At 48.1% G+C, this 27459-nt stretch overlaps 1 protein-coding gene across 1 annotated transcript in view; it reads right to left on the reverse strand.

Annotated features, from left to right (window-relative positions):
- The window catches only part of PAX7 (paired box 7), a gene marked incomplete at its 3' end in the record, with an annotated part of 102782 nt that overhangs the window by 17760 nt on the left and 57563 nt on the right, over positions 1-27459 (reverse strand). Inside the window, exons 7-8 of the mRNA XM_082328866.1 lie at positions 19781-19946; positions 18985-19184 (exon numbers count right to left, since the gene is read on the reverse strand). Of these exons, the coding sequence (XP_082184992.1) occupies positions 18985-19184; positions 19781-19946 (366 nt within the window). The remainder of the gene's footprint in view (positions 1-18984; positions 19185-19780; positions 19947-27459) is intronic.

Consider the following 27459-nt stretch of genomic DNA (forward strand, 5'->3'; position numbering starts at 1 on the left):
AGGAGCATGTCCCACTGCATGAAACCCTGCACAAAAAAAGAAACAAAATCCAAAAGCTCCAAAATGCCGGATACTTCAGATCCGGGGACTGGCCGGCTCCCCTCGGGCCTGGCTCTCTCTCTACTCCCATCCCAAGAAAGCGAACCCAAAAGAAAAAGAAAGGGGGGGAAGGCACCAGATTCCTGAATCTATTCCCCTGCAAAGCCAAGAGAGTAGAAACCAAGTCTGGTCCAACTTTAAGAATGCAAAAAAGGGCCTAAGGTGCTGCAGATAAAACGGAGGAATGGGAATTACTAATTAATCCCTTCCAAAAATTCACCATGCCCAGGCACTGAAGAAGTACTCAGCATTTACTCCTTCCATAAACACAACCCACGCATACCCCAGCATAGTCCTTCAGACTCTCATATACACCTCGCTTTTTCCTTCTGGTTTATAAAACACGAGTGTGGATCACGGAGCGGTGGAGCTCTGCCGGGCAGGAATATGCTCTATTGTGTATTAAACAAACGCTAAATGATTACAAGCACCATATTGCCTGAGCAAAAAAGCAGGCTGCGGTGAGCTGTGCCTGTCACGTCACTGCTCCTGCTTGGCAAATAAGTTCTAATGCACAATTGGTATTTATTAGATGACATACAACAACTGTCTCATTAAATCAGGGCTTGCGCGTAGGCCGGAAGTCTTAATTTAAAGTGTCACCAGCTATTGAAATCAGATGGTTTAGGCAGGAGCGGAGTGAAGGGAAGGGAAAAAAAACGGGGCCTAAAGAAGTAGGAAACAGTCACTGGTCCTAACCCACCTTTTGAAATGGGTTGCGATTTCTATGCTGGTCTGGGCACTGGTTCAAAAAATATTTGTTCTGCATTTGCTTTCTCTACGTGCACTTTCAAACTCTCCCCCTAATAAACGGTTGGGCACCTTTCTGTGTGTTTTAAATGCAGCGTCGAAAGCAAAGGTTAATGCTGGAGATTGCATTCCAATTGAAAACGCGGCAACCGGTAAATTTGGTTTGTTTAGAGTGGAAATGCTTGAACTGCTGTAGATGGGTGGCGGGTGCGAGAGCGTGGGGAGAGGGGGGCGGGAGACGCTCCCTGCGCCCCGGCTCCTCTCTGGACAAAATTAAATTTCAAAGTTTAATGAGTTGCGAAGGGCGCTGGATTAAAAAGCCTGGTCCCTGTGCTGCCAAAACTGAAGCAGTGCGATGAAGAGAGAGAGAGAGAGAGAGAAAAAAAAATCCCACCAAACCCAAAACGTCAGGGAACAGAGCAAGTGAAAAATGTCAGGGCAAATTGCTCTTGACAGTGTTAATATCTGCACCTCATAGCAATAATTACATGTAAATAAATAGTGAAATAGCTCTCAGCTGGAGTCTGTACTCCGAGTGCAGATGCCACTAACAGCCAGCTGGGGACCTTTCGCTCTTCGACTGCCGCTTTCCCCCCTTTCTTCCCTCCCTCCCCCCGTTTCATCTATGCCAGAGCTGAGAGCAATTGCTGGCGACTGCAGATCTGCTCACAGCCCTCCCCCCTTTCTCATGGCACCGCGTTCGCTCCCTCTTCATATCACCCTCCCAGCCAGGGGCTGCTGTCGGCGTCCAGGGAGAAGTACGCTGCTTTTAGCCCCTTGCCAGGGGAAAATAAGCTTTACTGGATTCATGTCTGGCCGTCGCGTGAGTAAAGCCGAGGGGATGGGAATGGCGTGGCTGACTATCCTTCCATCTCTGTGGGCTCCTAAAAATGTCAGGAGGGATGGAGCTAAGCGTTTCAAGCACTGGGATTATGTTCTTCTTATCACCAAGGTTGTCTACATTTCAAAAGGACACCGGAGAACATACGGTTTGGCATCAGGATGCAAAAAGATGCTTCGTTCCCACAGGAGACGCATCTCCCACTGCTATCAGTAGCATCCACAGAGATTTATAAGCCTGAGCTGGTGCCTCTAACCCTTGCCCAAGCACAAAATGCACTTCTACAAACCCCCATCGTCCCTTCCAAGGGCCTCACTGCGAAACTGCCGTGGCACAAGCAAGGGGAAATAAAAGCCACTGCACTATCGGCATCGCTGGTGAAGGTGGGCTGCAATCAAACCTTTCCTGGTTGCTCAAGCCCCAGGATTCGATGGCAGCCTAAGAAATCATGAATGGCACGGAGAGGGTGAATATCAGTCGACTATTCACCGTCACTTCCAGTATGAGCCCTCGATTGAATATAGGAGGGGTGAAATCCAAAGCAAATGAAGCGGTGCTTCACTCGGTGGAGAGGCAACCGGTGGGACTCCTTGCCACGAGAAGCCATGGATGCTAAGCTGCGTGGATTGAGGAGCAGGCTGGCTAAGTACTTGGAAGGAAGGTCCACTGAGGATTACCAGACAAACCACCTTTCTTAAGGAAATCCCCTGAGCTGAAAATAGTGAGAGGCCAGGAAAATGCCCTGTTCTTGATCCTCGTGAGGAGTCTGCTTACGGTCGCTATCGCAGAGGACCCACGGGGGTCGCCACAGAGGACCCACTGTGATTGTCACCGAGCTCTCAGCAGCTCCAAGGGAAAAACTCCCATCATCTCCCAGGCACTCGGCTAAAATGGCCAAAGGGCTGCGGGTGTCTGAGTGGGGAGGGAGGGAGGACTCCAAAGGACTGAAAATAAACACACAACTGCACACAAATATGGAATTACTGAATACGGAAGCACTTTTACAGAGAAGGCTTCTTGAGGTAGCAAAGGGCCTTGACAAAGTCTCGGATTCCTGCCTTACGTTTAAGCAGGATAAAAACCCTGTGCCTCCATTCTTGGCCTTGGAGATAACAACCTTCCCTGTGGTACCGTGAGGAGAAGCACATCTCAGGATGATGAGATGCTCAGATATTACGATGAAAGTCTTAGATAAAGTTAAGCTCATTATTTTAGCCCTATTCTCTTCCACTCGGTCAATTTATCTCCCTGTGCCCTCAGTTTAGCTCCCAGCCCTACAAGTCAGGGTCTAACTGTGAGCCACAGGACTCTGCTGGCCATCCAGCAGCCCCGTCATGCTCACCCCCGAATGACGCTGGCGAGTGCCCGGCCCCGCCGCCAAAAGATGCCATGCTCTCACACCGACAGAGCTCATTAGCCACTCCCTAATCACTCCGGGGCCAAACTTCTAGACCAAAGCAAATAATTAAAAAAATAACCTGCCACTGATAGGAGGGAGACGTTGCTACCGAACCACTGCCTTGTGTAAGGGAGAAAAGCTTTGAGGCCTTTCCTTTCGGCTAATGAAATTCACACCACCACCCCACACTGCACTGAGCAACAAACACAGCTCCATTATTTGGAAAACAAATATGTTCTTTAGAGCTTCCTGGTTGTCAAACACCTTTTTGTTTAGCTCAACAACTAATCCACTTATCGGAGGATAAAGCTGCCAGTGAATCACCAGTATGATAAAAGCATGCACAAAATTAGCAAAAATTTGCCTATGGCTCCTGCACATTTAACAAACACCAGCTAAGAGAAAAATAATTCCTTTTTTTTTTTTTTTTTTTTTTTAATAACTGAGATCCCCAGGAGAGATTCTGTCAGATAGCAGCTTTTATTTTGCTTGCAGTTTTTTTTCCCCTCTCTCTCTCACTCTCCATATAACCCAAGCACTGAGGCTGGGAGATGCTGGGAGCTGATATCAGATCCACGGAAATTGGCAGTATTTGAATAAGCAAGAGATGCAGCCGGGCAAAATTTTAATAAGTTGGAGTTTTTTAAAATAAAAAAAAATAGTGCTCAGACATTGGCTGCTTCCCTAGGACCTCCGCACTGCTGGATGCTTTGCTGCTCACAAGGCTGTAACACCGAGAGGATGCTGGATTTGTCCTTCCCTGCTCTTCCGTGTGTTTTGTAGCCCGTTGTGATTTGAGCCTCTCCACATTCCTGCGTGGCAGATCCATGCTAACTCTCCCTGTTACGTGGCTGGGGAAACCCCTGCAGACAAGAGTAAGCAGTTTGCCAGGGTTGGGCAACCAAGTTAGCAGCAGGGCACCTGCTCATGACTCAGTCTCATGACTTCCAGCCCTCTGCTGCCACAAACACTAAACCACCTTCCCTCTCTTGAGCTCTTCCACCGAAACCTGCGGCAGGACCTGGCAGAGCATTAACTGGGTACGTGGGATTTGCCCAGTCTCTGGAATTCACTCAGCTACGTAAACCTTGGGAATTTCTCCAGCGTGGATGTGTGCAGAGATGTTCTGGTGAGGTTTCTAGCATTTCTGGACACTGTTATAAACCAGCGTGCGTGAAGGAGGGAATGAGAAAGAAGGAAAGAGAACTCCTTTGACGTGGACTCTAGCAAAAGACTTGTTCCAAGAATGACAAAATAAATATCTCCATAGTCCATGGCATCAACAAAGAGCGATTCGGTTTTTCTGAGGTCTGACTCATTTTCTGAACAGCCCTGTCTCTCTGCACTTATCATATAGAGCATGTAAGGCGACTGAGCCTCTAATGGAAGCGTGTTATTTAAGAGGAATGAATTTGGGTGATATTCTCTCTTTCTCACCTTTAAACGATGACAGTCTGAAAGGGAGAATCACCACAGCACAACTATGCTGCCTTCAAGATGACTGAAATCACGCTACCATAGCTGTTGCTGGTCAGGAACCAACACAAGCTGACTGACGCACTTGGCAGCAGCCAGACTTTGCACCACACAGAGCTCACAAACCTCTTCAGAGCCCACCTCCAAGGCTCCAGTCAGCTCAGATGATGAGGATGCTCCCTTGATCCCAAACCCTTATTTTCCTGGACCGTATCAACCTCAGTTGGGCATTTGCATCGCTGTAGATTAGCAAGAAGACGCAGTTGGTTCAGAACTGCACCACAGCAGCCAAGCTGGGGGAACTGGGGTCTTTGAAGGTTTCTAAGCTCGCATCTTTACTTGAAAGTACTGTCAGCACGACGAGTGCTGGAGGTGAAGATCTTCAGCTGTTCCAGGCCATGGTCCCATTGCAAGAGCCTGAACGGAGAGAACCTAATGCATTCCAATATTCTCCTCTTTTTCCCCCCCACCTTTGCCTAGGCTTGAACGGGACAACAGCACATGACGACGGGAGCATTTAGGGGAGCTGGGAATTAATCAAGAGGCACCCACCTGTCAGGCTGGTATCTGGAACTAAATGGAAACACTTGCTAGTGCTTGACCTCTCGCCCTCCAGACAAGCCTGCAGCTCTTGAGTGGTTTGAGAAACCCTCTTGCAGGGACTGCAGCTCTGAGACCCCGGGTGAAATAAAGCAAGGGGAGCGGGCAAGGAGAGACACAGGAGCTGGCTTACGAGGGGTGGGGGAAGGAGGAAGAGGCAGGAGCTGCTGGGGTTGACGGGGGGACTGGCGATCTTCTGGCATGGCTGGGAGAATGTAGCTGGAGAGCTGGCGTAATGACGTGGGCGCGATGGGAAAAACCAGAGCACCCAATGGGCTGGCCAACAGGCCAAGAGCAAGAGCTGTCTGAGGCTCAGTGCTGGAGGTAAAAAAGGCTGGAGAGTAAAAGACAGTCGAGATTAAATTTAGAGTCAAATATCCCCATGACTTTCTGTATATCCCCTGGATGGGGTTTGCGTTGGGTGAGATATATTTGATACATCAGTGCGTGCTGATTAGCAGTCCAGCACATGTTTCAGTGTTAAATCAGCCTTTCTTGTAGTTAACGGAGGCCAAAACTCTTTGCTGACAACCCTTCAAACAGTGAAACCTAAGGCAATGCTAACTCTGCTAAACAGCAGAAGAAAGCCCTGCATGCATGCCAAGGGATTTTGAAATACCCATCTTAAGGTACAGGATTAAGATCTTAATTTTTAAAGAGACGTGGGGCACTTGCTCTTTAAAATGCATGAACAGACTCTAAGCTGATGTGAAATGGCTCGGCCACTCTGGTAGCATTGACCTCAGACCCAGATGATGTGACCAGAAAGATGCCACCCTAGTTCTGACTTTCAGATTTTCAGTTTTAGGACTTTTGGGGTGTCTGTGTAAACACCTGTGAGAAGGGAAAGGACAAATACTTCAGGAAAACCAGCCCTCTCCACCTGCTTCAATACTGAAGAGAGACCAGTACAGAACAAGACCTGAGCCAACAGCGCAAAGGGGTTGGGACATCCTACATCAGCGGCGGCATCCTATAAGTTCCCGTACGTCAACAAGTGCAAGTCAGTTTGCCTGTACGACAGACCCTGACGTTTCCAACAGGCATCTGTTACACCTGCTTCCTCCTCATCTGAAATAAAACCCCCTCCTTTCCTTGGCAGCAGAAGTCACTCAAGCGTTGAAGTTACTGAGAGCCTTAAGTCTTGCCTGTGAGAAACCTAAATACTGGGGGTTCAGTATGGATCTATATGGTATGGACAGAGTTTATACTAGAAACCTGCTGGACCTGGAACATAGACCCTACAGTTCTTTGCATGAAAGATGTCACTTTATAGATGGGCACAGAAATGAGGTAGGGAAAGGGGAATGGACATTCATGGGAGCCGGGCAGAGACTGAGAGCTAAGGAAGCAGCTCAGAGTGAGGAATTTATTTGCTTTCTGAGTTATAATGAGCCTGTGGCCTACTGATGGGAGCAGACAGACAGAAGTGGCTGCTGCAGAAACCAAGAAAACATTTTCTGCAACTGGTCCCTGCTTTTTTTTTTTCTCCATTGCTCCAAGCAGTGATGACTAAAAGCCCCAGGGAGAGCTCAAGCCGCTGGTGTTATACAGAAATGCACATTCCCTTGGGCTAAAAACCTGGAGCTACAGATTCTGCGGCGAGCAATGTTTTATGGAGTATCATACGTAGGCAAGATCAGGAAACAGAGCACGGATACAACCAAGGATGCAAAAAAGTCTGGGACACAGCAAGCAGCTAAACTGAACGCCCTAGGAATACCAGCCCTATCTGGTGCTGAAACCACCTTGCTCCCTAGGAGAGCAGAAAGCACCGTGAAACCACGCCACAAAGAGGGAGCAAATTCCTCTAGAAGCAGGCAGGACCGCGTCCCTTTTTCACTGCAATACCAGTGACCACCTCCAGCCCAGCTCTCCTGCATCGCTGCCCTGCTCTCACCGCTGCTGCTCATTTTTAGGGAGCCCTGGGCCCCCTCGAGAAGCAGCTCCCAGGCAGCCTCGGCATCGCCTCCTCGCTGCAGCACGCGAGTCCCCACGGCAGGAGCTGCTGCCCACCCGGGGTGGCTCCTGCCCTGTCTGCCGGGCCGGAGCAGGGCACGGAGGTGCTATTAGCAGCATGCGTGGCCCAGAGCTTCATTAGAGCTGGCGGACCCACGCTCCCGACAGAGCTGCTGAAGCCGGTGTTGGCTTTTAGGGTCGGGGAGACCCCATGTGGCTCCTAATTCGGGGCTGGATTTGTGCTCAGCTGCGCACTCTAATCGCTAATTAAAGGTTTGCCATCATCCTCCAGCAGCTGTTAGTGTCCTACAGGTCGATCCCCAAGCAACACTCTGCTGAGCCAGAGCCGCCGACTGGAAAGTTCATTGGATGGGCAGTGTCCAGCCCCCTCCCCAGTACACCCGGGTATTTATTTCCTCATCAGAAAAGGGCTGCAACATCAGACAATGCTCTGCTTTGCACCACCTCTTCTTTTCCCCTCCTTGCAGTCAGCCCCCAAATATTTCTTGCTTTTCCCTGTCTTGTTCATCCTTTTCTCTTTCTTTTCTTTCTTTTTTTTTTTTTTTTTTGAACGAAAAAATGTTATTTTGTGCCTCCTGAGCCTTGCTGGCTGGGCTCGGCATCTGTATCAGCTGGAGGAGCTTATGAGCCTCGTCTCCTCGGATTTAGACTGAAATTTTGATTTTCTGCCGCGCTCAGATAATGTGGAAATCCTGTTCCCCGATATTTACTGTTTATCAGCGCAGCACAGCGCAGTTCGGGGGGGAAGGGAATCTCTCCCTCCGTGTGTCCCCCCTCGCTCCCCTCCACCCCCCATCCTGCATGCTAATGGAGCTTCACTTCGGAGCAGCCGCTACAACAATAGCCTAATTACGGCGAGAGTGGAGGGGAAGAGGAACTCCCTGGCAAACACGCTCTGCGTCGCTGGGATGAACTCTGATCCCTGTCTCCATCACCTGAGCCAGCCGGAGCACAGATCGTCCCTCATCCTGCCAGGGATCACTAAGCCATCTCCCCCTGTCTAGGCCAAGACTAAGCCAAGCTTTGTCACCTCAGGCGGACCCCGGTTCCCCTCCAGCCTTACAAAGTTGAGGACTGGGAGGCGCAGGAGCACGGTGAGCCATGCCACGCCTGCTTTCCCCCAGCTCCTCACCTGGATTAAGCGGTCCAGTCTCGTGTGTCCAAACCAGGTTGCCCTCAGCACCACGGTCTGTGAGGCCACCTCCCTGTCCCTTTCGCATCACGTCTGTCCTGGAGGGAGCCCACGTGTTCGGGGACCCTCCTGACAGCCCAGCTGCAAGCACAGTCCCCTTCCAAGGCGTGTATCCTGCTCCCCCATGTGCCAACACGCATGCCAAGTCCTTCATCCTCCAGTGAGGATTAGTGTCGCTGAGCCCTTGCAAACTCATTCCTGCAAGCAACCCGAAGGCGAGAAGGGAAAGGGGGGACACCTCCCTGCATAAGTGACATGAACTAGGCAAGAAAAATAAAACAATAATAAAAAAAATCTGGGGCTCAGCAGCAGGGGAACAGCTCTAAGGACCACTTAAGTGGCCAGCGGTGCATAATGCCTTGCTATTAATGAGGCCTGCTGCCGATCCCTAAAAGGATTGGTTATTGTCAGATAAGGTACGGAGCTTTCTCTCTCCCCCTCAGCCCCTCGCGGGGAAGGCAGGCATTTCCCTGTGGTTGGGATTGAGCTGAATAATGTCCCGGCCACCTGCAAATGCGCTGGGCTTTCTCTGCAACTGCATAATTAGAGGCGGCATTGGGATAAGGCGGCAGGGTAACGCAGCATGTAGAAAGGAGGGAAAGAAAAATGGGAAAAAGAGGGTGTTGTGGGTTTTTTTTAAAAAAAAGAGGGGGAGAGGAATGGAAAGGGAGACAGGAAACATGATAAAGCTCAGCCAGGCGCTCTCTGCTCGGCTGTTGTCTGTGCAGCTTGGCTGTTGGCTGGCTCTTCTGGTTTAAAGTGACTCCGCTTCTTATGGAAACGGAGAGGCGGTATTAAAAAAAAAAAAAAAAAAAAAACAAGACACAGAGAGCTTCCTTATCTCATGGAGACAGTTGTCAGGAATCACTTTGACTGAGTCGTTTTGTCTCCATGCTTTTTTTCCGCTGTCAAGCAGGCCTCAGGACATGGATCAAAGGAGAGGCGCCGAGCGCTCGCTGAAACTTCTGATCCCTTCTCGGTACAGACGCGCGAATGGCAGACAGCTCTCCTCCACATCAAATGGAAGGAGAGAGGAGAGGGAGGAAGAAGGGAAGGGAGAGGGAGAAGAAAAGCTGGGAGAGAGACAGAGAGAGAGGAGGCTGCGAGGGGCTCTCTCTGCCGCTCCGGATCTCAGGGGAAAGACAGACAACAGCAGCCTTTGCTTTCCCTCTTCCCCATTCCCCCTCGGGAGCGTCCCTCCAAAAGGGCAGCCGGAGGGAGGTGTGGGGCATGCAGCAGCGCAGATATTTCCCCCAGACTAACAGGTGAGCTCCCCACAGGGCCTGCCTCAGCCCAGGCTTGGCCCCACGCATCAGTGGGTCCCAGACCAAGCTTTGCACTGAAGCAAGAATCGTGGTGAGAGCTCCCACCCGCGTGTGCCGATCCCTGTTTCAGCTCTGCCCTGGCTTGGTGGATGAATTCCTACCCCAGAACAACCCCCTTGGGGTCAGCCTTGCCTCCTTCCCTTCAATCTCTCAAGCCACTCCCTGTGATTTTCCTATATCTGCTTGGCAAGCAGCTCCCCACCCTTTCCCCTATGTTGCTCACAATTCCCTTTCAGGTACTTATTCCCTGAAATAAGATCTCCCTCATCTCCAAACTGGATAGGCTTAAGGGCTGACTCCAGCTTACTGCGGCGAGCTAAGACCCTCTGCACCTTTGATCAATTTACTACTCACACACCCCAGACCCCGCTAGGATTTCTGATCTTCAGCCCCCGCTGTAAATTGATCTCGCGCACGCCTGTCTGACAGAGGCAAGAAGCAGCATCTTGCAGCAGGAGGCCTCGCCGCACCCAAGCCATCATCCCTCGCATCCACCACCGTGCGAGGTGGAAACCCGCCCACGGCACCCCACAACCTGACAGCCCCCCGTTATTCATCTGTTGCACACGCAGCTCTATCTCCTCTCCTTTGCACTTCCACACTCCCCGTACACTACAGAAGCCCCTGCACAGCCCTGTAACCCCAAACTGCTAAAGCACGTATTGCACAGCCATATACTGCTCCCTGCTCCGCACGCAGTGCATCGAGAGAGGCGGCACGACGAACGCTCTGCAAGCTGACGCAACACCCAATCTCCCTTCCACCTCACACAAAAGACCGGCGCAGCATCCTTTTAGTGTACATCTGCCCCATAAGCCTCTCCTGATGCTTCAGGACCTAGCAGCTCTTCTGAGCAGCCCTCCAGGATGCTCCAGAGAAGGATACAGCCCCCACAGTCCTCCCTGTCCTCTCAGCCCCAGAAGTCCTGCTTTCAAACTTTGCCCCAAGATGCTGCAACCCATCTGTCAGTGATCCCAGCAGCTGGCTGGCTCTGCGATGGGAGCGCATGCAAGCTTCCTGAATCGTTAGCACACATAGATCGTGAAGCAAACAGAAAATAAGCCGTACTGAATAATGACCCCTTTCGAAATGCGTCCGTCAGCTCTGGGAAAGCTGGAGGTCATGGCATATCCCCCTAACACGGCACTATGTGAGCAACACACAATCCTGCGTCCATCTTCAATGCGTAGTGTTTCCTGAGCTGGGGCAGGCTTGAGGCTCGTGAGGAGAGCGATGGACCTGCGTACACCTGCAACGCACTGTCCCAGCCCCTTCCCCAGCATGGTATCTCTGCTGTTCTGTCGCACCCGCTGAAGTTAATACACTTTCCACAACCCCTCTTTGTGGAAAAAAAGAGGGGAGCACGTTGGGGTTACTGCCTGATCCACTGCAAAGTATGTTGCTGTAGATTTTTCCTATCATAGATGGCTTTTCACAGCCAGGGCACAGCTGGAGCACAGCTGTTACACCATTGCTAGATTTTAACAGGCACGCACAACGCATGGGCACACACACTGGTGTGCACACAGGACACTGATGCCCTTGTGCACGCAGGCGTGCAAGAGCGCGCGCTCATGCCCCTGCCTCTGAATCCTAATTATTCCTTTTATTGCATTCCTCCCTTTTAAGCTTCCCCTCTATCTCGCATCCCTCATTCCAAGGCTGCCTTTCCCCGCTGCGGTCCCTTGATTCCTCTCGCAGCTCAGCACCAGCTCCCCAGTCCCTGGGTTATTGCAGCTCTTCGAGCCACGCGGCGAAAACACTCGCCTCTGAATGCCAGAGGTCGCTCAGAAATGCCCGTCACCAGGCTGGATGCTGTATTAATTGCTAATCTCTCATTTTCTCTATCTGCCCTGCCTGCCTTGTCTCGAGTTCCCTTATTAATCACAAAGCAGGGCAAATCCTGCATTTGAATTCTCCGAGTCTGTGTCTCCCGGCCAAGTCCCTCTTACCCTCCCTGGTGTGGAAAAGAGACAGGACCCAGAGGAGAGGTGTTTCAGCAGAGCTGAAAGCCCCACCAGTCCTGTCTGGATTTCCGCAGGAATTACAGCCCCTGCGATGCCTGTTCCAGCCACCCGGCTTCGGCTTTGCTCCCACCACCCCGTAAACGGGTAGCAGGATCTGGGTGGGAAGGGATATTTAAAGATTTTTGGGTACAGATTTCTGTCTCTTAGCCCTGGGTGTCTTAAATACGTGCTCCCTGCTCTGAGGTCTGGGGGCTTATCAGACACTTTCACACCTCCCTGCATTTCTTCTTCCTGCTGTCATTGGTCTTGTCATTCTCCTCAGGTTTTTTTTTTCCTGTATTTCTTCTCCTATTTACTCCTTATTCCCCTTTCTCCCCAATTTGCCTACTTCTGATACTTGAGTTGACAAATAGTGCAGTGCCGCAGGGGCTGATCCTGAACCCGCCGAAGGTAATGATGAAGCTCCTATCGAATTCAAGGCTCAGGAAGCAACTCTTTGCTCTGAAATCCTTCAGTGTTTCTAGTATTTTAACATCCCAGTAATACACACAGAGAACAATGTCTGGAGTGGAAATCACATAGGAATAAACACGATCAGTGCCACCCAGAGCATTAGAGTTAGGGTTAAGGTAATAAGATGCTGCCTTATTTATTTCTAATCAGTTTTCAATGGGATCTGAGCATCCAAATCAATCGAGGAAACTCATGAAAGCCCAAGGCTGACAGAAAGCATTTTGGCCCCTCAGATATTAATTTCCCCCTTCACACCCTACTCCTTTGCTCACAGAAACAGAGTCTTTAGAAATCAGGCAAATAAATACGTATCTATTTTCACACGAGAAAAATGTTCCGTTCTCCCCTTTTTCCCTTGCTGGGAGCAGAGGCGTCTAATTGACAAGAGCAGATGGGCTTTGTTTGGTTAAATAAAAAAAAAAAGAAAGAAAGATACTTTAGTGGAAAAACTACCAGCTTTCCTGGGACACATAGGTTAAAAGTTTAGAGAGATGGAGCCGCATTTGACACTGAGCAAGGGGAAACGCCAACGCAGTCTCAGCAGAGCCAGTTTCTCCCAGAGAGAAACCTGGAGCTCCCATGCCCCCTTACCCATCGCCCTGGCAAAAAAAGGACACGGATTTTCACACGTGTTCACCTCTTTCTCCAAAAATCCTGCGTGCAATCTGCCACAAGGTCGTGGGGAGGCTGAAGACGGCTCACTGGGGAAGAAACTGGGTGCAAGGAATAATTGTGACTCAGAAAAGGGACAGCAGCCACTTTCTGAAGGGCAGACGCTTCGTTTGAGGGAATCCGGGTCCTCTGGAGAGATGGGGCTGCAGGGGGAACGCGGAGGAGGCGGCGTGGGGGGAACAGAACAGAGACCACATGGAAAAAAACTGGAGTGGAAATGGAAGGTAGGAGAAAGGGGAAGGAGAGATGGAAAAGGGAGGTAGAAGAACCAAGGAGGCAAGGTTAAAGAAAAACCCTCGTGTGGGGTGGCACCCAAGAGCGTCTGAGGTTAAAGAATATTAGAAGAACATGTTCCTACACTAAGATAAGCCGGAGGAATGAATCCTTATCCGTCCAAAACCAACCCTTTAAAATTCGAGCGAGAGAAGGGTCTCCTTTCAGGGAAACGGGGAATCCTTAATGCTTCCTCCCTCAGCAACTGTAATGCCAGGATGTTCCCAATCTGCTTTGAGGGATGGAAAGATTAAGAATAATAAAAAAATTGCAATAAAATATGTGTGAACGAGGGGGTAATTGTGGACAAATGCAGCATTCAAATTCATTTTTCAGCTCTTTTACACACCATTTCAATCTTATTTTCTGCTTGTTAATGAGATCTTGTTGGTTGGGGTGGGCACGGCTGCCCAGTATCGCTTGGGTAATTGCACATAATTTTCTCTCTACTAGTGATTTGCATCAGATTTTTTTTTTCTAATTCTTTGCTATTTAAACCCCCTCCTCCCTTTCCCCCTCCCCCCCCAAATCTCACCCTCTCCTCCCCCTCTTTCTTCCCCTCCCCTTCTCCTGGCCCAGCAAGACTCATTTTGAATGCTTATTATAGGCACAGTGTCTCCGACAAAAAAAAAAAAAGAAAAAAAGAAAAAAAAAAAAAGAAAAGAAAAAAAGGAACCAGACAGAAGGGATCCGTGTCACTGAAGGAAGGAGCGCTGCCTCGCTGGAGCCAGACACCGCGATGCCTGCTCCTCTCTCGCCAGCTAACATCATGTCCTTCCCAATTGCCAGGTTTCCCCCCAAAAAAAGGCCTCAGCTGGCTCTTCTCATGCTTCTGCCAGGATCAGTGTGCTCCTGACAGGGATTCAGATGATCTCTAATCCCACCCCAGTGAGGCTGAGGAAAATGTTACCGTGGACGGTGGAAGAGAATGGAGCCCTGGGACAATGTCAGGAAAAACAAAACTGTGCTACGGTTGTGCAGACTAAGAAGGTCCCTGAGTTTAGAGTGTAAATTTGTGGGCAGAGCCTGACCTGTGGCCTCAAGTGTCCCTCCAGAAACACTATGAAGAAACGGTGATAAACCAAAAATTGTAAAATCTGACTCCAACCTTCAGATACTGCCATTACACCGGGAACGAATTTGCTCATGGAGCAAAAAAGCCACCGAAAGCCCTGAGAAAATTAAAGCAACAAATATGAGATGGTGAACAAGTTTCTCTTGGCTCCTCGTATTTCTGGAATTGTCTTAATCTCTGGGTGATCCTGTGGGTTTGTTAAAAGATTCAGAGGTCTCAGAAATAACATGTTATGAAAGTATAGGAAACGCCTGACTCTTAACTACACCCTAATATGTTCTCCAGCTAGACAGAGGCCATCTGCAACAAACTAATGATCTTTCGCTTTTGAATAACCCCTTGCAAGACCCCAGCATGCTACAATGAACGGTCAGAGACATTGAAGATACAGGCCTGGATCTAAAAGGGCAGCAGAAATTTTAGGAGGCGAAGAAGTGGACAAAATCCTCCTAAAAAAACATGAAGACATTTTAAAAGGCAAAAGAGATGTGCTAGAGCTGAAAGCAGCCCAGAATACAATATGACCCTACTGCTTTGCTTTTTGAAAAGCACCCAGGGAATCTCCCATCATCACAAATGGCACAGGCAGAGTCAAATGTGGCCCTCACTTTTCTCTTTATGTTGATTTGTAACATACTGCTTAATTCACTTCATCTCCTCCCACCTCAGTCCGCACTGCAGCATACGCATTTATTGAAGGACTGTCAGATGCTGATCAGGGCATAACTGGACTTAATACCGAGTTTACCGTTGTAATGAGCTATTTGCTACAAGCCTTACCCCAGCCACAGCGAGGGGCGATACCAGCACAGGTCTGAACTTCGAAAAGGATGGATGAAAAGTTTGTTCTTGCTGCCAGGGTGAAGCGTGACCTGGCTAAGGATGTCTCGGTGCCTGGCCTTGTTCTAGTTGAGGTTGATAGGTATTCTCAAATAAATGGCAAATGACTCCTCTGTGGGATGAAAATGAGCTGGAAATATTTGCAATGTATTTATGAAATCCCACCCACACAACACTCGGTTTATAACCCACGCTTGTGAGAAATGATGAGACAGAAGCTCCAGGGCCAGAAATCACACTCTGTATGACTGCTAACTGGTTACTCTTCATATTTAACTTTGCTTCGGGTCTCTGTGTCTTTGCTAAGTTTTGGCACAGGCATTAATGCCAGCCTGGAGGCAGTTACAAGCCACTGAATCAGCCCAGCTGAATCTGTGACAGCTGCTGCTAACCCACGCGACCTTTGGGGAGCGACGGGGACCTCGCTGCTGCGTGTTCTTGCGCCCCGCTACTGAGCTACTTTCTGATAATCCGTGACTGCTGCAGCCACCGAGTGCATCCTGACAGATGCAAGGTGACTCATCTGGCTGCAGCTGGCCAGCCTGTGAAGTTCGCTTTCTCAAACAGGCAAGGCTCAGAGCGAGATCTCTCTCCTACAAAGGCTGTCCCAGCACGAAACCATCACAAATCACTGCTCGGGTTACCCTGAGGTCTCTCCCTAAGGTCTAGGAAGGAGTATGACATGAGAGATCACGCTAGGTAGTGGCTTAATCATGTGGGACTACCCTTTGTGCTACCAAGTCGGTGTTCTTGTATGAAGTGTCACAAAAAACGTCATCATGGGATGAAGCAGTGGAAGACAAAACCTCCCAGCTGACCTCTCACTCCTCGGCAGTCACAGGTCTGGAACAGAGGCAAAATGGCCTCTAAGCTGGGGAAACTGCATGGGAAATGCTTTGGGGGTCCAGCAGCAGAGCTGGACAGGCACAAGGCTTTGTGTGCTACGGGCTGGAAAACAAGCAAGAAATGTGGCCATTTCCCACGTGAAGGCTGGGTAAAACTTCCAGCAGTGTCTGCTCTTTCCGTCAGGAGGGGGAGGACTAAAGTGCGGGTGTGCGTGGGGGGACCGAGCCCGCAGAGGCCAAACGTAATCCCCTTTTCTCTGTTGTGAGAATGGAAATGCCATGCTTCTCCTCTAGAATTTCAGCTGCCAGCACCGAGCCCGTCTGGTGGATTCTGGCTGGGACACCCAATCCCGGGGTAACTGGATAGCGTGCCGAGTGGCAGCAAATGCTGGGAGCTCTCGGCCAGGCTGGCCCCCACCTCCTTGTCTAAACTGCAAAGAAATCTCCCTCCTGCTGCTGCTAAGGGATGAAACCAGAGAACTGTCTGTTTGCAGCTCAGACAAATCGCCATCATTTTAAGTTTCCAATTTTTTTTTTTCTATGTCCTGAACTCCTTCCTTCCCTGTAGTTGATATTTACCCCTGCAGAGAGCAACCAGATACCACAGATAGCTGGACAGGAGGAGGAGAGGGTTGAGGTGCAATGGGTTTTACCTGTAATGCCGTGGAATAGCTGAATTATGCACAGATAAGTTACACAGAGTATCCCATACTGCGACCTCACAAAATTTTTACCCAGTCCACTACATAAAAGAAGATGCTTCTACAGAGTTCTCATTCATGCTGTTAGGAGTATTTCTTGCATCCTTCCACTAGGAACAGCAGAGGGCTTAGAACGGCAGGAAGGTAGCAAGATAAGCAAATGTAAAGCAGTCATAAAATAACCTGGGTTAGCCTTTCCATGCACAAAAGAAATAGAAGAATTTATATCCTGATATCTTGGCCCTCACATGATTAAAAGCATTAGGAAAATGGGAATCTCCCCTTCTTGGGGGTGCAAAGCTCTCTTTTCTTCAGGACTGCCAGATAATGTATCCTCTCTTTCCCATACAAAGGGCTTATTGGCTCAGGACTCTATCTTCCCCCAGCCTGAGCCTGAGGGCAGGGTAATTTGGGAGAGGGATAAGCATAGAAAAAGCGTTGGTCTGGTCATTTCAATGAGCCTCTGATTTAGTGAGCGGGACTAGTAAGTAGATGATGAAGCTACAGAAATGGAAATTGCATGATGGACTTGTATATGTCTAGTGCTTGTGCAGCTTATCACGTGGATCTCATCCTTAACTTATTCTGTGGTGCTAAATTGCACTCGTGATAATCTGAATTAATCACGTGCCCTGGACCATCTAACCTGCAGTCTGCCTTTGAATTCCATACTATATGCTCATCTCCCAAGCCCAGTGCTATTAGAAATCCCTTGTCAGAAAGATGTCTCCTTATTTCCCCCATAAATTACACTGTTTGAGGCAATATTCAGCCTCATGCCAGTCACACTTTTACATTTTCTATCTGATGACCATTCAGAGCTAGAAGTGGGATTTTTATACCATTTCAGAGAAGCTGCAAAATTTCCCTCTTTCCATTGACACTCAATGTTTGTTTTCACACTCCAGAGATCACAAGCTATTGGACCTTAAAATCTATATACCTCTCTGATGTCCCTGTTTATTGGACTCCTCTCTAAACAGTTGTAGCCTTTTCATTTCAGATGCCTACCTAATTTCTCCTTGTAGTTTCAAATTATTTTGCGCTTCCTGTCTTAAATAGTGTTACCGGACACTCTGAAACAACCGCTATAGTGCGCTTCATATGTCTCCATATTTCACAAGTGACTGAGAGCAAGTAAAACGTATTTGGTACCCCTCCAGGATGGCAGGCACCACATGAATACAAGTCCTTGCTGTTAATTTTCAGCATACAATATGTGCCTTGTTCCACTTAAAAGCAAAGGTGCATTTGGAAAACAGATTACATCAAGTAAACCAAAGAGAAGGTTCAAGGCTCTATCTAATGAGGTGACAGAAAATTAGAATTCTTATCCCAGGATACTGAGAGAGAGAGTGGGCTGTTCTCAGGGGGCGTCCATCCTGGCATCTCCACGGGCTTCAGTGCAGCTCACCAGTGGAGAACACAAGCCTACTCCCATAACACACACATAGCACAAGCTCTGCTCTCTCTAGACTGGCTGATGATGGAGGCTTTAACCTCTCTACGCTGCCGAGGCTTGCTTCTCTGTCACATGCAGCACTGCAAAGCCACGCACACAACTGGCGGCAACCTGATCAAACCTGGGACGGGGCCCTTCGGAAGGCAGCTGGGCGGAGGCTTGGAGCACAGATCCCAGAGTCAGGTCACGGGCGCTCTATTCTGAGCTCAGGCAGGGATTTTAAAATCAAGGGTGTATTACATGGGGAGGCCGTGGCTGCTGCCTGGTAAACTTAAAACACACATGCTCCATTCTTTTACACAAACAGATGCGTGTGAAATGTGCCTTTCCTCCTTTAAAGCTTATCTACACCTCTTATTATGACCTTGTGAAAAGCATTAGCAGAACTGTTTACATGACAATTAGTTTCTCAAAACTAAATCCCAGATTTACATCCCTGTGTTTTGAGGAAGCTCAGATCCATGGCACTTTCGTAAGTAAGGGCTTTCCATGTTCCAACCAGACTTGAACAAGCTGGCTTCAGCAATCTCTAAATCAGTCACCCACAAATCATGGACTACTTCTAAAGCAAGCCTGCAAAAAGTAACTAAAAAAGTCAAGCATGGTGTCATTAGGCTAAAATCCACAATCCAAGGGCCCACACCTGCACTGGCATTTTTTTTGAGGGCTGAGAAGACGAACGCCGATGATCTAGGTCCTGGTGTTTGCAATTACAGTGTGCTAACCTGAATACGGGAACTAACAGGATACAAATGCTCTGGCAGTACAGGGCTGAGCTCAGGATAGAGATACTGCTGATAAACAAATTAACTAATTGCTTTAACTAGGCTGCCTCCAAGAATTCGTGACAATAACAATAACTCCTTTGTTAACCATAATACACTGTGATAGCCTGAAGCTTGCCCTGCTCTCAGAGGATCTGGACCAGCCAAATACTGTCAGCCAAAGAAAGAGAATAGAAGCAGGTCACGTACCTGTGGAGAGAGGCCATTGCTAACGGGATTCATGTGGTTGGCAGGAGCTGCAGCGTTCATGAAACTGTCCGAGTAGCTGGAGAAGCTGTGTCGGGCCCCGTAGGCAGAGCCAGTGTCGGCAGCGGCGGCTGCGGCAAGCCCTCCCTGGTGCATGGTGGATGGCGGCAGGGGCTGGGGTCTGTGTACAGTGCTTCCCCCATCTGTGGAGAGAGCGTTCAGAGGTAGAGTCACGGGGTGTTACAGCCAGGGCTCTGCAAAGCATGGATTGATGGCGTGGCTATCCTGATCTCAGCTTCTGCGTCCCACCATCTCTGTGCTCCATGTGAGCACAAGCATATCAATGTGACAGTAGAAAATATGCAAACCTGGGATGAAATATCTGCATTTTCTCTTCATTTTCCCCCAGACCAAAGCCACAAATTCCTTTGTAAAGGCCAAGGCCAAAGCCAACTGGAATTAGCAATACTGCTTCCACTGAGCCCCAGTATGGAATTTTATCCAGAAAAAGGGATCCCCTATATGATACTCACTTTGGACTGATGTGCTTTCCATTTCAAAGCTGAGCAGAAGAACTACAGTCATGAAACACATGGAGACGGCAGAAAGGACCATGAGACAGAGGAGAAAACTGTGGAGTTTCCATTAACTTGAGGAAAAATGTGGTCTTCCCAACTAAAGGACAACCACCTTATGTATTACAAGAGCCTTAGCGGGATGTCACGAATCAGAAAGGGAAGGGACGATGGGGCGACATAGGGCAAGAGAAGAGGAGCAGCGCAGGCAAACGGGTGCTCACCTTGGGAAATGGTGGTTGTTGGGTAGGTGGAGTCTGGCAGCTGGTACGGGGGAAGAGTCGGCATCCCTGTCGGCGGGAAGCCCCCCGGCAGCAGGTGATTGAAAGCCGCAAGTTGGTTTGCTCCCGCCTGTTTGCGCCATCTCGCTCTTCGGTTGCTGAACCACACCTGATGGGGAGAGGAAAGACCACGTGTGACTTGCTGAGGGCTGCTCTCCCATCTCACCTGGGCTGCTGATGGAAACACATCCTGAATTACAGCACTGGCCAAAAACAGGTTCAAGTTGCTGCCTGACACAGACTTTGTGAGTATTTGTCTCCCTTCCCCTGTTTCCTTTCTCCCAAATGACACTACTACTGCCGCCCTGTCTCCTGGGTGAAGATACATGCATTTACAGTTGTTAAAGATACTACTAAGAGCCTGGGAGGGTGCTATCAGCAGTAGGGTGAGATGAAGAGGAATAATTTAGCTTGTGTATTCCGAGAGAGTTCATACCAAATAGATGCATTGCTACCACCTGGCCATTCTGCCTTGTTATCTGACAACTATGTGAATTATGCTGAAGGATTAAGTACCATAATAGCAACACGGCTGCACTGTTAGGAGGGATAAATAGACAGATTAGCATCATGGTTTCTATGTTAGACAAGCTAAATAGATAGAACCAGACCGGAGGGAATACAGGGTTTTCTTAGCGTCTCTGTACTGCAGCAAATCACTGTTGTCTGTATGCTAAGACATGCTCTCCTTGCAAGAGGCACTGCAGTGTGCACTAGAATTGTACTGCAGCCAATTTAAACCTCTGTGCATTAAAATAAACCCAGTATTAATGCATGTGCAAAGCTGGGCTCGTGTTTCCTACAGTGCTAGTTTACCTGTAAGACTCAAGGGGAGATTTTTCTAAATGCGTTTGTCTGCCCTGATGTGTTTTATCATGGGCAATCTCCCTTCTGCATAGTGGAAAGGGCTTCTCAAGCTGCCTCTTGGGCTTGGTTTACTTCATTTAATCAGAGAGACTCTCAGGCCCGATCCCTGTTTGGGGTTCAGAAGTATGCGGATAAGCTTTCAAGCCAGATGAGAATGCAGCTGCTGGACTTTGTGAGGCCTAAAGGGCTAGAAAACACGATTAAATTTCACAGCAACAAGAAAAAATGGAGCAAAAATCAAGAGTGTAAAGCATTCCGGGGGAAAAAAATCCTCCATCAGGCTTCCAAGCTGCTCAACGTCATATCAGAAGCTGGGGTTACAAGGGTTTGAGGCACTGCAGCCCAAACTGTCCCCACATCTTGTGAACCAAAACTCTCTGCTCCAAAATACAGCAGAACCTTAGTCCGATGCGCTTTGCATTTCAGACATGATCCAAATCTCAAAGGGGGTGTCTTTCTCTGGCCTTTAAATTGAGTCCCCCTGTAAACGGTCACTTGTTAGTCTGCCTTTTTCTTACTGGCACCTGTGGGTATGTATAGTTCACTCGGCATGACAAGACAACGTGTTTTCATTGAGAGCTGCTTATTTAATGGAGTGCTGGCTCTCGGTCCATATGCACTGCAGCAGTGCTTGCTGCAAAAATAAGCATACAATGAGCTTCACACACAAACCTCTGTGAGGTTCTCTGGATTACAGTCTATTATTGCTCTTTCTATGTGTTACTCATCTACTAGCGTGCTGTGGAAACAGTTTGATTAAAACCTGGTAACGATAGTCGTGTGTGACCTGCTGCTGATGGCTGGGAAGGACCTAGTGCTGGGCAGTCCTTCACTTCACGCTGTTATTTACATCCAGGTACAGTGAAAACAAAAAAAGCCCACTTTTCTTTGGAGGAGTTGGTCTAAATTAAGCCCCCTGAAATGTATACAGGGCTGATGTCAGGTCCTTGGCACCAAACGCATCTTTTTACAGACCTGTTCCTACTGCACTGCACTACTGGCTGAAGCAGCATAACCTCTTAGCACCTTCCAAAAGCGTGACAGAAATAGGTCAGCTTACATCCGATCTGCATTGATCAACAAAGTCCATGCAGGTCAGAATCTCTGTGTCCATTTTTGGCACCAAAAGTCGCTAGCAAAATCTAGGACAGAGTTAAGGAGAGAGAAATGAATGAGCATCAAGGTCTGTAGCACTTTACAACTCTTTTATACAGTCCAATTAATGGCGCAGTTTCTAGGAGCAGTGAGCAACACAAATGAATAAATAAATAATCTTTTGTTTGCCCTGGACATGCAAAGAGGACAGTCCTGTCCTTTTCTCATGCATGCATGTATGTGTAATTCATGCTTTGAATTAGGGACACGGAACTTGGCTCGTCCTCTCCTATCATTTGCTTCCACTTTCACAGTTAAGGACATAAAAACTGTCTGAATATTTCTGTTAGCTGAACATAAGGAGATAAATAAACCTTCTCTCTTCAGAGAAAAAGGCCTAGTCCCAGTCTGGAAGAGCTTCCACTCAAAAAAAAAAAACCAAACCCAAAAAATCTCAATGCTGAGAATAGCATACAGAATTCAAATACCTGTCGGGAAAACATCACCGAAGCAGCACTGAAGCCAGGAATCGAGAGGGAAAGAGAAATTGAACTCCAAGAATGTAAAAGCCACTCCAGTGATTTCTGACGCTTTCCCGACATCACAAAGGGTGGGAAAATTCCTTTTTTATAACCAAGAGCCAGATGCTGGCAAATCCACTCAGGATTAGAAGCTCAGAAGAAACATGTGGAGCGAGATGGCCGGGACACATTTCTCCAACGACAGCCCCAGAAGCACTCGGCTCCCCCGTGGTGGTTTGTCAGCTGGCTTGGCTAACGCATGATCAAAACACAACTTTGAAAAGATTTGTGTTGTCTTACGTTACATCGCGTGAGGTTATTGTTGTCCACGCACCAACACGCACGTTTGCGTCCGCTGTTCAGAATTAAAATTCACGCACACATGTCTAACTCCTCCCATCTTGCTTCTCCGCATCCAGTGAGGGGGGTGTAGTTCCTTTATTTTTTAAGGGAGATAAAAAGATACTCTGGATCCTTTTACAACCAGGTAGAGTCGACCAAAAAGGCCTGTGCACGGGCCATTCTTGCGGTGTCTTGCATACTTCAGTCTACAACGCACATGGGCTTGTGAAGGAAGGAAAGCTCACTTTCAAGATAGTGGGCTATCACAAGAGAAAGAAACTCCGTTCTTAATTATGCTACGGGCTCCTTCTGTGACTTCGGGAAAGCTATTCCTTTTCTGATTTGAAGTCAGTGGAAACATTGCTGCATTCAACAAATGTTGGTCCTTACACAAGCCACGCATCAGATCACCACCTCTAAACCGAAGATAAAACCCACATTTTCTTACATTTTAGTTTATTTCAACAATCAGCCATCTGAGATAGAGGCTCTCTTTACCCGCCAGTAGGCACCACACCCAGCGCAGCAAGATCTCTGTCTTGGCTGGAGCGTCGCAGCAAAACAAATAATAAATGATAATAATAGTAAATACACATGCACCAATGAGATTCACAACTACATGCTTAAACGTAGTGCTTCCTAACAGCCTGGCTGGAGAATCCAGCCACAAATACACTGAAACCTTCCACAAAGAAATTGATAGGATTTATCTTCCCGTGCAGAGGAAGGGACATTTCATGGCCCAAACAGGTTGATTCTGCCCCTTATTTATAACCCACAGAAAAAAAGGAGATACATTCCAGCTAATGACGTTAGCAATTCTTTCCCTTCCCCCGCCTTAAAGGTGGCTCAGGCCTTTATGCTTATAAATCATTTTATTGGTAGTTAAAATATAGAGGCTAGAGCATCTAACTGTAATGCGAGGCGTACTTCAAAGGGAACCTGCTTTCATTTCACAACAGTTAAGGTTTTATCAGCCACTAAAGATTCCCCCTGCCAGAGGATCCTGTTACACCATGTTAAGCCTGGGGTGAAGGCTACGGCTGCTAAAACCAGACTGGTGGGAAGAAGATGAGGAAGAGGAAGAAGTTTTGAAGCTGCTGGTCTGCCTGTGGAGACGTTGTTCTGGAGGGTGCTGGGGCTGGATCGTACGACTAGAGTTTTAGGCTGGGACAAACGTATCCAGCACTTGGGAAAAGGGCTGTGTGAAGAACCCAAGAGCAGAAAAACCAGCATGTCAGAAACCTGCTTTTTCTCAAAAAGACAAGTTCTTGGTGATCATTTGCCTGTGCGTAGCAAAGAGATCCTGCGCTGTGTAAACGTGCTGCTTTCCAAGGGTATGGAAGTATAATATAGGCCACTGAAGACAACAGTTTGTACCTGCTAAAGACATCTGGGGCTTTTGTCCCTGTGAATTACCTTCCAAAGAATCTATTACGTAGACAGGAGATGCGTTACAGAAACTGCTCAGCTCTACTGAGGGGAAGCAGATAGATACAGGAATGCCCGTGTGGAAAATAACTTAAAAGAAGATACCCAAGCAGGTTCTTCATGTTCTAGTCATGCCCTGGGTCCAGGTAAGACGAGTCCCTCCCTGTGCCACGTGCACCTTGCTCAGTAAGCGAATATGCTGCTACAAGGATGCTGAACGCTAGATGTTCACTGCAGAATATCACTCAATCTGTTACCTTCACCATCCCCGTTGCAGACGGGAGAGGGAGGCACAGCGAGACTAAGAAACCTCTCCAATTCATCACTGTCTGCCTTGCAGAACCAGCTGATTTCAGAAGAGCCCGTCCTCCCAGCCGGATTGGGTTTGGGGCAAAGGTTAGCCCTGGTTCTTATTTAACCTGAACGCCTGCACCCAACCCTGCCAACGGCCGGCCCGAGATGTCCCAGCCACTTGTTCTCAACCAGCAGAGCAGCGGAGAAGGGCTGCAGAGACAGCTGCCTGCCAGGATGGGGCTGGACTGAATTATCCCCGCAGCCGCTGAGATATGGGTCAGCTCCCACAATTTGTCAGACAAGGAGAGGAAAGGAAGGTCAAAAAGAGCCTCCTGTGGGAAAGAAAGCCTGTTGTGTTCCTGCTCAGCCTAATCAGGACTTGATGTTGGAGAAAGATAGATGGGATAAATGAGCTCATAAATGGAAACAGGGATGGAAAAGCCAAGCCGTGCCTTTGCTTTCCAGCAGAATGGAGGAGATGCAACATGTGTTTGCTTTCACAGGCCCAAGAGGTTGCAGAAACCAGGTGGAAGAGAGTCACGTGGCCCCTTATGGCCCAAGCACACCAAAAAAATTCCACCAAAGTCAGATGAGGTCCCTCCCCAGGTTGCACAGAGGTGACTCTGCCAGATCAGGTCTTCTCCAGGTTCTCCTTTGAACCTGAGCAGATCCCTGCAGTGCCTTGCCTTGTCCATAAATGCTGCAAATCCTGGGCTTCCCAGGAGGCTGATGCAGAAGGCTTTTAGAGAAGAACTCTAGCGGCAACAGCGATGACAGACCAGGAGGAGTTACTGCTCCACCCGAATGCCTTCTTTCAGATGGTGCTGAGAGTCAGCCCTCCCAGACTGGAAAGGGTTGAGATGTTACAGCAAGACGGGACCCTGTGAGTCCGTACAACAGTTTAGTGATGATTACGCTTCCTCGGCCAGGTGCTGAGGAGTGTGAAAAACAGACATCAGGGACGTACAAGCATCACTGAGGCTACTGAGAGAATTCTTTACAGACCAAGAAAAATAGCCCGTGAGAGCGCACAGATTTCAGGCACGTAGATTTTTATCTGCACGTGTAGGCTGTATCTAGTGACACTTTGGTTCAGTGCCTAAAACGCTGAGTCTCTGTCACGTGTGGGTGATATGGTTAAGATAAATATTAAACAAGGTTAGCGGAGCAGAACAAATGACTCTTCACAAATGAGATTATCCAATGAATTTAGCCTATATTTCTCCCGGCATATCCCTGTTCCTCAAGGTGTTAGCTATTTATAACAATCTAGTGAAGAATTTCAACAAATGGTTTGTGGTATGGGGATTTTTTTGCAAACCACTTTTTTTTTTGAAACAAACCATTGTTAGCAGTGAAATATTTGATCGTGACATTGATTACTCTTGCAATATTCTTTCTAATCTTTGAGTGGCTGTCTAAGAATTAATCACGTCACGAACACTTCCTCAACCAAAAGGCCGTCTCTACCTTTAAATGATCATCACAGTTTGAACACTTCATAACTGCTAACGGGTTTCATACTCCAGACGGGGAAGCAGGAGGCAGGAGAAATGGGATGGATCTGTCCACTTTCACACTGAGACATCCTAAGCCCAGGTTTGAACTCATGGCTTCACAGCTCCAAACCCAATCCTGCCCCCAGTGATGCAGCTTTACCCCTCACTGTAATAAAAGTTAATAATACTTACAAATAATAAAAAAATTATCATTGAATGAAATAGCTATTGGATACTGAATGTTTGTTTGCAAACATTGTGTTTTCCAGCTCTACATTTTACAAGCTGTGTTTCTCCATGATTATTTCAGTTGTCAGAGGAAATTCTGTTAAAATAAAATAAAATTTAAAATAAAACCTCTGTTTTACTTATCTGTTTATCTCTTTATAAACCCTCTGTCTGAGGATGAATGGGACTTGTGGAAGCTGAAAGACATCAGGATGAGCTCACTGCTGTCAGAAAGCAGCTGCAAGGTAGTGTGTTTTACGAAGTGGTTTCTCTCCACTTGAACACTTGCTTCTGAGCCAGCCAAGTCTTAATAGCGTTAGAGTTGCATTTAAACATTTCGGAACAGGCTTTGATGTTCACACCTCACTGAGGTGAATGAGATGTTGGGAAGTAGATTTCCTGCTGCTGTTGTTTGGCTAGAGATAGGCTGGGCTTTAGCAGCAAACCAGCAGCACAGCAATTCCCACTATCAAGATTTTCTTTGCAAAAGAAAAAACTCTCAGCTTTTAAAAATAGCTTAAGCGCTATGGGAAGTGGCTCAAAGATTAAAACACCCTGGCAAACCCTCCTCCTGATTATTGTAAACATTTTCTATTGTTGACCAAACAGAATCTATTTAATTGGTGTCCCAGTAAACAGAAAGCCCCCTTAGCTGCGGAGATTGAGAACAGACAAGAGCCATGCCTGCTGCCTGCTCGAAGCAACGGCACGCTTGCTCACTTTACCAGGCACACACCGGGTGGTGGCTCTGTTAGAATCAGATTCGGCATAGGGCATACGACCAAAGTATATGAGAAATATTTTGGTCCACGCCCTCGTTGGACTAGAAATTTTGTGATAAAGGGTCTTCTCATAAAACCTCTGGGAGGCCCTATTTGTTTTTAATACAATGGGACAGACACTCTGCTGCTATAAATCAGTGCAACTTCACTGACTTCCATTTAGACCAGCTGAGTGCGCAGTGTTATACACAACCGCTTCATCCAAGGAACTGGGATCTCGTTCATTGCTTTGGCCTCTGGGCCCTCTTTCCTTTGTAAGAAAATCAAATCATTACCGCATTGTTTAGGGGATCCCTTTTTCAGCCTGCGACCGTGAGCCTGGCAGTTCTGCTCCTTGGTCCAAAGCAGACCAAGAAAAGCAGAATAGGACAAACAATCAAAAAAGTCAGCTCTGGGTTTTGCATCTCAACACGAAAATCCAATTTTATCTAAAAATCATGGTTTACTGAACTGAATGGATTCCTCCACGTGCAGAAGCCAGCAAGTTCAAAGGAGCACTTTGTGGCATAAATTTCTCCACTTGTTTCGTACAGGTTCCCTGCCCCACACATACAAAACACGCC

The sequence above is a fragment of the Platalea leucorodia genome (genome assembly GCF_965183815.1).
Source record: "Platalea leucorodia genome assembly, chromosome: 17".
Taxonomy (NCBI): domain Eukaryota; kingdom Metazoa; phylum Chordata; class Aves; order Pelecaniformes; family Threskiornithidae; genus Platalea; species Platalea leucorodia.